We start from the raw sequence: 11,077 nt of genomic DNA on the forward strand, positions 1-11,077 counted from the left end.
TAATTTTAATTAGAGTTACGAATTTAATCATACTTGCATAGGTACGGGTGATGTGCACATCCCCATACACCTTGGTATGAGTACACCGTATGGCCCGTCATTAGGATTATTAATGTTCATATTCACATCCAGATTTGACAGAGACGCATGGTGGTAGATATGGTAGATAAAACCGGAGAAAGGAGAGGCGGTTGACCGAGAGGGAGAGCGTGGGTGTATAAAACCCTGTGGGGAGGATATCGTTAGGATATCTGTGTAACAAACCGAATAGCAAGTCTGCACTTCGTATGCGTTGCACGTTCAGCCTCGTGCGTGGGCTCCGGTCTGACAGACGGGCACGCACGACCGAAGGAGCCCGTGCGCGCCTAGCATTCGGGGTTCCCCCGAACCCGATCCAATCAATGTCCGATCCAATGACAATGCCACTTAGTTGCGTTAATAATCACCGCGGAAAATTTACATTGCCAGCTTAAGCGTGTCGAGGTTGGCTCTCTTCGACCAATGCGGAGAGGAACCGAATGAGCAGATTCGCAAAGCGCCAGCATCGATCAATTGCAGGATCTTCGATCGATTGACACCTTTCTCTTGACGAAGTTTCAGTTTTTTTTTCTTCAGAATTGTGTGATCTCGAAAAGATAAGCTTTGAAAATTAAATTGCTTTTTTGCATGTTCGTAAGATTAATCAAGTCAGTGCAGTAGCTAGTTACAGCAAGCTTATATCTTGAGTAATGTAACGCTCAAAGATAAATGCTTCGTAAATTTTGCATCGAAGTTATCCGAAGCTTTCAAAGACCAGTAAGCATTATTCGCGTTGTAGTGCTGCATAATTTCAATATGGAAGAGCAGAATTACTTGTCCGTTACTCGGATAGTGCAGGATATTTGTCCAGGCGTTATGCATGCGATACTCCAGTACGACTAAAGCCGTAGTGAATTTCACGTACTACATGAATATTACCACCCATGCGTCAATTCGTCTTGCATAATGGCATTATCCAAACGACAAAGAAGATTGAAAAATATTGTGACAATGAGTCCTGGAAACGCTACGCGTACGCTACGTTGTGCATTTCGACAGAGCGACGGTGTAGGCACCGATGATTGCAACAGCTCGCACCATACCGTGATTTATTTTAGGAGGCCAATGTCACTTACATTAATAAGCATGCAGTTTAGGACAGTGAAGTCGAGTTATTGGCATTCGGATGGTGTGATCAAACGCCGGCGTAGGAGTATAAAACTCTCGGAGCTTCTGAGGGAGGCATCAGTTTACTCAAACTCCGAGTACTCGTATCCAACCGAACAGTAGAAACTGCTATCAAATCAACATGAAGGTAAATTACTCGAGCCGAATTTTCACCTCGGTATACTTGATCCGGTCTTGTAAAGTAATTACATTAAAGATTGTTCAAGTGGAACGACGCTTGCTTTAAAAAATTCAATTTTCTGCATGTCTTAAAGGCATTTAACAAGTTGAGCTTAGCCATAGATAGAAGTACGTCGATTCGAGTAGCTAGAGAAATACCAATAACAAATGATTCCTATTAAATTTCGGAAAAGTACTAATGTTAACTGACCTTATTTACGTAATCTGAGCTTAATTTTGTTTTATATTTAACGAACATCGTGTCTTCCTCATTTAAGTTATATTGAACGACGTGAACGTCACTTGCGATAATTATGTTAGCTTAGGCCATGTTATTTATAGCGGATAATATAAATTCTCCAAGACAATCCTCCCGTCAGTATCGATCCACGTCAACTCAAATAAATTTATCCACACTCAAAGCACCCTCTAATCTCTAGATAATATTTGCTGCCCCCTTCACCGGCGTCCTTAAAGTGCAGATTAGCTAAAACTCCAGTACAAAGAGCAAGAAGGCAACATTCTATTTATTTCTAGGTGTTAAATATTATCTCTTTAGCTTTAACAAAAGCCATTGCTTCTATTCTTGCTGTGAGCAAGATGTTTGTTCTGTCTTGAATACAATTCTCTGATGTCCCAGCAATACATCAACGAAAGTATTTGACTGCATGCAGCTAATGTTTAATACAATAATTGGTCAATAATCTTCAATTCCCATAATCAAAGGCATACTCAGCGTAAAACATTTTCATACATTTGTACTCGACGAAAATCCGTCGGTTTGAAAGCAGCATTTTTTATCTTCAATGACAGATCTTCGTTTGTGTCGCTTTCCTCGCCACCCTGGCAATGGCAGAGCCACCTCAGTTCCGTCGTCAACGTCAATTCTTCGCTCGCCAACAAGAAGACACAACCCTGGCTCCAGCAGCCGATGACGCACCATACCCTCCATCAGGCTGGAAGCCGGCTGGCCCAGCGTTCGATCTCCCTCAACGCCAGGTGGACAACTCGTATGGCGCACCTGAACCACCAAGTGCATACGGGCCCCCGACGTCCACGGAAACACCCACCACTACCGCCATTGCCGAAGAACCAACCACTGCTCCTCCTCCGGTAAGCCACAGCGCGATACATTGAGTCAAAAGTGTTTCGATGACTTCACGGTGTTGCTTGTGAGTCATGAGTCAGTTGAAACATATTTATCGAATATAGTGCAATTTGAAATCATGAGGGCTAGCTAATGGGCGTTTAAACATTATGGACCAGTTAGAGTTACATGACTGGTACATGCAAAGGCTGGAGGGAATTATGTCTAAAAATACATGTGGACAGTTTATATAAAGCTGATCCGAATGAGAGTTCAAGTCAGAATCTAGGAGAGCCCGGGCACGGATTACCGTTCGATAGAGCCGGGTAGGAAAAGTTATACACGTGCACGGTTGATATCCGAGTGCTATTACCTATCCCAAATATGCATCATCTGCACGGATGGAATCCGTCGAGCTCGTCAATTTGCAATCGCGTTCGTTGCGCCCGTTCGACCAGCCTGACGTCAAGATCGAAATAAATTGGCAATTATAACGGTTGCGTTGCGACGTTCCATCAAAGGGATTTGAATTTGGTGCATTTCGCTCGTACGTAGGTGGCTGGAAACTCGAGACGAGCTTAATCAACTTTTGCTCACTGTGGTGCGATATCACGATCGAACGAATATCCTTTCCATAGAGGATATGATTCTTTCCGTGCAGTAATTTTGGTCCCATACCTCTTTGATCTACGATCATAGGATTCCATCTTAATTCACCACTTTTTCATCCGTATCACTCAGGCCATCGACAGTGGAAATGAACTCGACGAAGAGGGCAGTGGACAAGGTGCAGAACAGCAAGGTGAATACTACGTCGTACTGCCCGATGGACGTCTCCAGCGAGTTCAGTACGTCAGCCAAGAGAATGCCGCCCAAATGAGTTACCTTGCCAAAATCCAGGCCCAAAACGTCGGTCCAATCTACGCTTACAATCCTCTGAAGAAGGTGGAGCTGGTTTCACCTCTTAGCGTGGAAGCTCCGGTCGCTCTAGTATCTCCTCCCGTGGGCAGTACGTCCTACACCACGGTTACAACGAACTACCAGCCCGGCGGCGCCGCCAAGCTGGTCTTCGCCGTTTAGAAGAAAATCGATATAAATAGGCTCTCCTGATAGCGATCAGCTATTGGCCGAGACGTGTAATTCTCTAGGCGTAGCATAATTATTTATTATAAAGTCAACAGGTCAAATAAACGAACATTAACCGTAAAGCTGAGTCTACCGGTTCATCAGGCGCGCTCCCTTTGTTCGATAAATTGCCCCAATTCAAATAATTGAGCGCAATAGAATCCAAAAATAAAAATAAATAGAAGTAAAAAATGAATGATCTAAATTCACTGGGGATTGAATAGAGCGTTATCGGCTGAATCCCGGAGAACGAGTCAGAAAGGAAGTGGAACCTTTCTCTAGCGTTATCGCGATAACGGGAAAACTACTTCTCTGTATAATCACCATCGTCGAGCTTTCGGAAAAAGATTTAAAGACGGATTACTGCAAGAATGATCAGAAAATAATACAAGTCTGAGTTCAATGAGGGTATAAGCGGTGTCTGCTGATTTTGCATCGGAATTTCTGTTTTTTTCTTCTGTGAGCTTGGAGCACGTATTGATACATACGAATACGGGCATGGTTTAACATTTAAACACTACGAGTGCATACCGTACAAAAATTTGATGTAATATACGAGAAGTAGAAAATCTTCGAAGTATTCAATACTTCACCGTGCTGGTATATAAAATTTCCCTCGACACGTGACTTTTCTTCCAAAGTCGCTGGTATGGTACAAGCGATCAAGCGAAGGTGACTTCTCTGCGTTAAAATTTGTCACGGCATGTAAGGCTGCGCGTTTCCGGTCCGCCGAAAAAGAGCGATTCCTTCTAATATCCGGTACCTTCGCTTAAATACGCTCAGCTCGGTTGGTGACTAACTGAATAGACCGCCGGGGAATGAAAACGTCCCTTTCCGTCGTGTCGCCCCAGCCTGGACGCTCAACTTTGTCTGGAATTCATTCGGTGGCTGGTTCAATCGGTTTCTCTCACACGCGAAACGGGAAAGTATAACGTACCTCACGCATCGAGCACGTATCGCGCCAGCGAGAACACACTTTTCAAGAGCGAAATGTCGGGAACCTGAAGCGTTAAAGCGAAAGTGATCGAACGGAATGCCTCCCTCCGAACGTCCATGATAAAACCGCTCGTTTGTAAGCGCGTGATCGAATTCCTTTCCTGGAGGGTTGCTGCCGGTTCTGGTTGTGTTCGCTGGGAAAGGAACCTTCTCCCGCCGCCCACTCACCCCCCTGGTCTCGTCCCACCACCACCACCTATCGTCCCTCGCTGGGGGGTTACAGAATCAATCCTCCCGGTATCCCGTTTCTCCTCTCCTATCCGCCCCTCGTCGCTCCCACCCCTGGCTCGGTTCTTCTTCTTCTTCTGCTGCTGCCTCTTTCTTCTCCTCGCTTTCTGAACCTCGACGAGGACGAGTACGACATTGTTACCAGCCTTTCCATGCTCGTGCTAGGAATTCTGGCCATGATAGCTGTTCGATGCGAAGCCATTTATTTCCATCCGAGCCGATTCTTGGAGAGTGAAAAGCAACGCGTGCCTTGAAAATGAATCACTCGCGAAGGCGGGCACACGGCCCTGTCGATAAACATCGTTTTACACGTGGTTTGTCACTACGGTTGTCAAAGCGTTTCTCGAAAACATACGTTTTACAAATATACGCCGCTTTTTTCCTCCTGACAAACTGCCGCGTTACGTGTGCGTTTCATTTGAATACTTCTCCACTTGCTCATATTTAATTCACCAAGTGGGACCAAAACTCCAAGGTTCGCGAGAATTTCACTGCATCTTTGACCACGTCATACATCCGAGTACGGGAGTCAAAGCACCCTTATACGCATATCTCGTTCGATCAAATTGTCTGCGAACCCATTGCAGCGAGAAACTTTTTTAAATAAATATAGGGTCATTAAAATACAAAATGGGTTTTCATCCTATTTTCTGTGTCATAGAAGGCTGCGCGATTCACAGTAGATCTATATACTAGACGTAGATTGATAAATAGAATTATTCTGACAATAATACGCAGCTCAATTTATGATTGTCTTCCGTAACCTGTATAGTGAAATTTATGACATTCTATAATGGGTCTCCAATCCGGATGGCTACACATAACCACTACGTCAGGCTGGCTAACGGTTTGCGACCTTCGATAAATCGATTAGACCGTGACACTGAATATTGTACGATGGGCATGCTAATGGCACCTGCGAAAATTGGCACGACAACTGTACACAGATTTACTTAGTCTGTGCACTCGTTTAATCACAACGATCATGTTGCGTATATTAACATATAAAATTATCGAGTTAGTGTAATTGGAAACACGGAATTGAGAGTTACGATTGCATTCTTGAAATCCAGTTGAAACCAAGAGAGTTATTAGATTATTACAGTGGCGATTGCTAATAAAGCACATGGAATAATTTGCAAGTCATTGAATTTATATTGCAGCGAGATACCGAGCATCTATCCGGTTCGCTTCTGGTATTCGTAGCTACAAAAACTACACCTCAGTTAAATGTATACATTGCAGTTGCAGATTTTTGAAACTAATAATCCCCAAAAATAGCTTGTTGATGTCGTTAGTAACTGGTGGCATCGTCGCGTCTCTGTTATCGACAGCGTGACAAACGCAGAGTGTTTCGCAATATGTCTCCAATGATCAGTACAATACGAAGAGAGAAGAATTGGACGAGAATAACTCGACAACTGATTACGCCTGTTTTAATGAAATTTCATTGTCCATTAAATTAAGCCTTATTTGACCAGCTGTTAATTTAATTTAATTTAATTAAGTTAAATGTAAGAGACATTTACGCAATCTAATGAATTTGAGATTGATCCAGGCGGCTTGGAAACAGGTATACGTGTACATTTATTGGGGTGAACTTGAAAGGAGTGCAGAACGAAATGGGAATCAAGAAAGATGATAGACGACATTTTATCTCTGGGACAGCAGCCGATAACACCGCCTATACTCGGGTAAAAATTACCTGCTCCGCGTTATGGATTGCCTGAAAGATATTGGCCCCACATTCGACGTACATATATACCTGCCCTCAGGATGCGCGCTGAGAAGTTGTGAATTGGCAAAGGCTTATGCCCTGTCATCCACAATCTACACTCCGGGCAGTGTTCCGGATAAATAACGCTGCGTGACACCCGGTGGATCTGGATTACTGATGGCGGTCCACACGCATCATTCGTCCGAACGATTGTGGGTTGAGTGGGCGGAAGAACGGCAGAGCCTTCAGTGGACGGACGGACGGACCAACCGGCGGAAGGTGAACATCGAGATCGATTGCGAGTCGTTTTGGTGTGGCAATGATTTATCGCGTGGGATGAGCGTGCGTAACTTCGTGGCTTTGCTGAAAACTCGAGGGAACTCGGGACCTTTGACTCGAACGTTCGTTGATTCATTAACTATACTTTACTCAGAAAGAAGAATCCGCTTGTTGACATGTTGATTTGAAACGGACTTCTTGATTCAAAAAGTTGTCTCACATGTCCGGAGCATCTGGAAAGCAATAAGCAATTCGGTGAGAGCTAAAACTCCCATGAAACAGCACATGAGCAGTTGCAATCACCAGTAGTAAAGATTTCGTTTCAACCAATATGATCATACTCGTTCTCTCTGTCTCTCTCCCTCTCTTACTTTCATCCGTTCAGCTTATCACCCCGAGATCTCAACTCGGGACGTTTTTCTTGGTTCGGTAACGATACCCCCGTTTCCAACATTTTTATGGCCTTCCGCTGGAATACACCTCAGCCGGGCAGCAAAGATGCCAGATGTTCGTCGTGTGAAGTGGTCTTTGGTGTACCAAGAAATTACCACGTTTTATACGGCTATGCCGCGTCCGTCCGCTGTATGGAAGTTGCGGATGCGTGTGAACAATTAACACTAGTTATACACAAACGTTCGTCAAGATTAACCGTCAAACCTGCGGGTAATCTTTTGTTATAAAAGACGCTGTACCTACAGAACTATGGTTACAAGGGTTAATTACACGGCGTCGCGCCGTCTTGCTCAGCGGCGTAATAATCTTCGCCATTGTTTCCATCTACCGTGGTATGGCTTTATCTCGATAAGTTTCACTCGTTGACTTGCGACCATTTTGCGCCAGATGTCAAGCGACAAGCCTGAAAAATTCATGAATCGTATTGGGCTCTCGTCGTTTTTCGATCATTTTCAGTTTTCGTGAAACGGTTCCGCTTCCCGGGACGTCCTTATGCGGAATAATATAAGCTATCGTCGACCAGCCCTGACCTTACGCCCCAGGGTGCAATTGTTTATACAATTCTAGCCGCGTTCACCTTCTGTCCGAAACTGTTTGGGTCCGTTGTTGTAGCACACCTTTTCATCTGTGGGCAATTTCGTCGGCAGCATAATTCCCGCTGTACGCTAAAAAAGACCGTCTCGAATTGGCGCCTCCTTACCGGAACAGTGTCTGAAGAGAGGTGTGAAATTCAACCACGACACGCCAGTCAACGAACTTTGTGAGAGATTGTATCTCCACACGAGGTGTGAGTGACGCTCTCCTTATTTCGCTAATAATCGTCCAGATCGTCCAAGCCGTGAAACGCGTATATTTCAGTTGAATTCGTAATTACCGGATGGTGGGAATACTATTATACTCAATTTGACAAAAGAAAAAAAAAAAAAGAAGAAAAGGCCGAAAATCAAGGACAGCTTTCAATTATCGCGATTGTCAACTACGATGGTGAAGTTCGATCGTAAAATTTAATGATGCGTTAGGTGTTAAACTTACAGCCGCATTGGTGGTATGAATCATACGAGATTTCGAAAGTGGCCTCAGTTATTCCGTATCCTACATTTAACCAAACCTGCATCCATGCACTTAGTTTTGCATGAACGCATTTAAGATATTTCGAAGTAACTCGAACTGCAAGCAGCATTCTTCTCGGCATACCTACTAATCGCCGATTATCAGTTCACCCAATTCACAGTTGCAATTTCAGTCTACTGCTCGGTGAGGCAAAACGAAAGGTATTAAAAAACGGTCGCTGAACTCTGGTTCACTGGCAATGCGGTAGCTCGAAAGAAATTAGTCGATGTTCCGGACGGCCGTTAGAAAAAGTCCCGGAATCATGGACAGCGCCGACCGCAGGATATGCCAGGAGGTGGCACGCATGGTCGGCTTAGGAAATGTCAAAAATAATAGGCACGATCGATTTAATAAAACGGTTGCTGGCGAGGTCACATGGGGTTCTTTCTCCGACAGGCCGCGTGACAGGTGCGGTGAAGTTAGTTCTGCGTGAGCCATGAATACACGAAAACGTACTTTAGTTTTTTGGTCCTTTCGTGTCTGCGTTATACTTTATTCGTACAGATATCAGCCGGGTAGATATACGTCGCGTAAGCGCATTGTATCAGAAAGAGAGTAAGTACGGTGCGTGTCCGTCCGCTGGTGCGTGCGAGGTGCGTGTCTGGCTCGTAAACCGGCGCCTGTAATACGGGCAAATAATATTTCACGTGCATAAAAGCTTCCACTTATATAAATTACGCGGGACGAGCATTTTCAATTGTTTCTGCAGTCGGTAAATCGGCGGGGCGTGCTCCGCCTCCCGCCCTTGCCGTGAAACTCCCGCAACCGGAAATGAGCACCAACTGTCCGAATTTCGATATTGATTCACCTCCCCGACGGTAACGAGCCACTATCGCCTCAGGAATCCGAGATTCTCGTACTTTGAACCCACCAGAGGCTCGAATTGATTTTCTCGAATCTCGAGGGTTCACATTCAAGGAGAATCGGAGGAGGCTGACCATAGCAAGGAAAATTTCTACCCACCTTTTCTCCGTATTTTATGAACGGTTTCAATTTGATTCACGGGAAGAACACTGCATTGTTTGTAAAATATTTTTCACAGTATGCTGAACGTTTAATCATTGAACTTTTTAATAAACTCCAGACTTAAATGTTAGGGTGTTATGAAAATTCGATAGACAAGGCCTCATTACCGGAAAAACAATAAGGATGTATATGAAAAGTAAAATATATCTACTGTCATTACCGATTTCATGAAAGTTGTTCTACTGATCAGTTCCACTTAGCATGAAAGTGACCAACATTTCTTTTACCGTGAAAATTTTGAATCAAGGGAAAGTATGTGTTACATTTACTGGTGATGCATAAAAAAAAAAATCATCCGTCGCAAAAAATCGTGAAAATTGTTGTATCTGGTCAGACTTGCAATTTATGGTCTAGTTTCCCCGGTTTCCCTGATGGAGATAAGAAACGTAGAGGACAAAAATGAAAAAAAGAAAAACAGACCAACGAAACGAGAAGAGGTTGGTGAGTTGGCCAGACAGCCTCGCACCTTCACTCGTTTCACATCTATCGAGTTTAACCTATGATCCTAGGGAGATCAACCAGAAGTGGCATCCGTTAGAGGCCACCCAAGAGATGGGATTCGATGTGGGTGCAGAGGATGCCGCTCGCGGCTTGGCAGAAGGCCGATAGCGAGCGAAATAACGATATTAGGATGTGAGATTGCGATCGGGAGGCAGGCTACGGCCGGTCGAGCTTATCCTGTGGGACCCGGCATTTGTCCTTATTACGCAGCAAGGACTAATCTGGGCGGGAACGCCGACGGAGACACTGGGCGCCCGCGTGTATTGCTTCGGGCGCGAGATAAAAGCGAATCCTTGTCTTCCCTTCGTACTCTCTCCGCGACCAGCGCCTCGTTGGATTCCGCCTTCCTCTTCTGTCTCTCATCATCCTCCAGAGCGCTCTCTGTCTACCAAAAGACCAGCCGGATTGAGCTTTCCTGCTCGATACCACGAGACATTCCTTGCTCAACGCTGCATTAAAAACCTTTGTTTCTCGATTCGCCCTAATTTCATTGGTTGCCGCCTGGCACATGTTTAAAGTACGCAAAATTGAGCATAAATTTTCATATAAAATAAAAAGAGATAGAAAATAGGAGAAAACAATATAACGCTATGGGAGCTTGATCTACAACATCTCAGCTCTTGCTGATATTAAAACCCAGGCAAAAAGTCGAATGTTTTTTCTTTCATCATTATAAACTGTTGGCAAGTAAAACTCCTAAGGTGTAGTTAACCGCTCAGTGATGTGGGTTGTATAGTCAATTTTCTCGTGTAGATATATTTTTATCAGGACCCTCTTTCTATTCCGCAGGTTTCTTGACCAATGGGTTTACAGCGGCATTAATTTTCATAGCCGGACTTGCCTCTGCGCCCTTATTTCCGGAAGTTAACCAAACTGCGTTCTCTCGTCTTCACCTTGGCACCGACCCCCCTCACGTTCAAGCTCACCCTCGACCCTATATCCAACTCCTAGATTAGTTGAAGCCCCACCCCCACCCCACCCTCCGCAGGGTGTTTACATGTTTTAATAATTAGCTGTGGATGAATAATGCAGCGCCAACATATCTCTACCCTCTAACCCATGCCCTGGATAATCCGGGCGCCGGTGAAACCCGGTGGGGACGACTGACTGGTCGATAAAAAGTACTGCAGAGTTAGCGTTAATAGCCTGTATTATGCATATACTTAGATAAATTTTTTTCTCGCAAGCAA

The 11,077-nt window shown here is 44.6% G+C and overlaps 1 protein-coding gene across 1 annotated transcript; it reads left to right on the forward strand.

Annotated features, from left to right (window-relative positions):
* Positions 1 to 1,177: 1,177 nt before the first annotated feature.
* LOC124180020 lies at positions 1,178 to 3,660 on the forward strand. The gene is made up of 3 exons (XM_046564997.1): positions 1,178 to 1,333; positions 2,179 to 2,478; positions 3,194 to 3,660. Exons 1-3 carry the CDS (start codon positions 1,328 to 1,330, stop codon positions 3,530 to 3,532), a joined length of 645 nt encoding a protein of 214 aa, XP_046420953.1. The 5' UTR covers positions 1,178 to 1,327; the 3' UTR covers positions 3,533 to 3,660.
* The last annotated feature ends 7,417 nt before the right edge of the window (positions 3,661 to 11,077 follow it).

This window comes from Neodiprion fabricii, chromosome 4 (genome assembly GCF_021155785.1).
Source record: "Neodiprion fabricii isolate iyNeoFabr1 chromosome 4, iyNeoFabr1.1, whole genome shotgun sequence".
Lineage (NCBI taxonomy): Eukaryota > Metazoa > Arthropoda > Insecta > Hymenoptera > Diprionidae > Neodiprion > Neodiprion fabricii.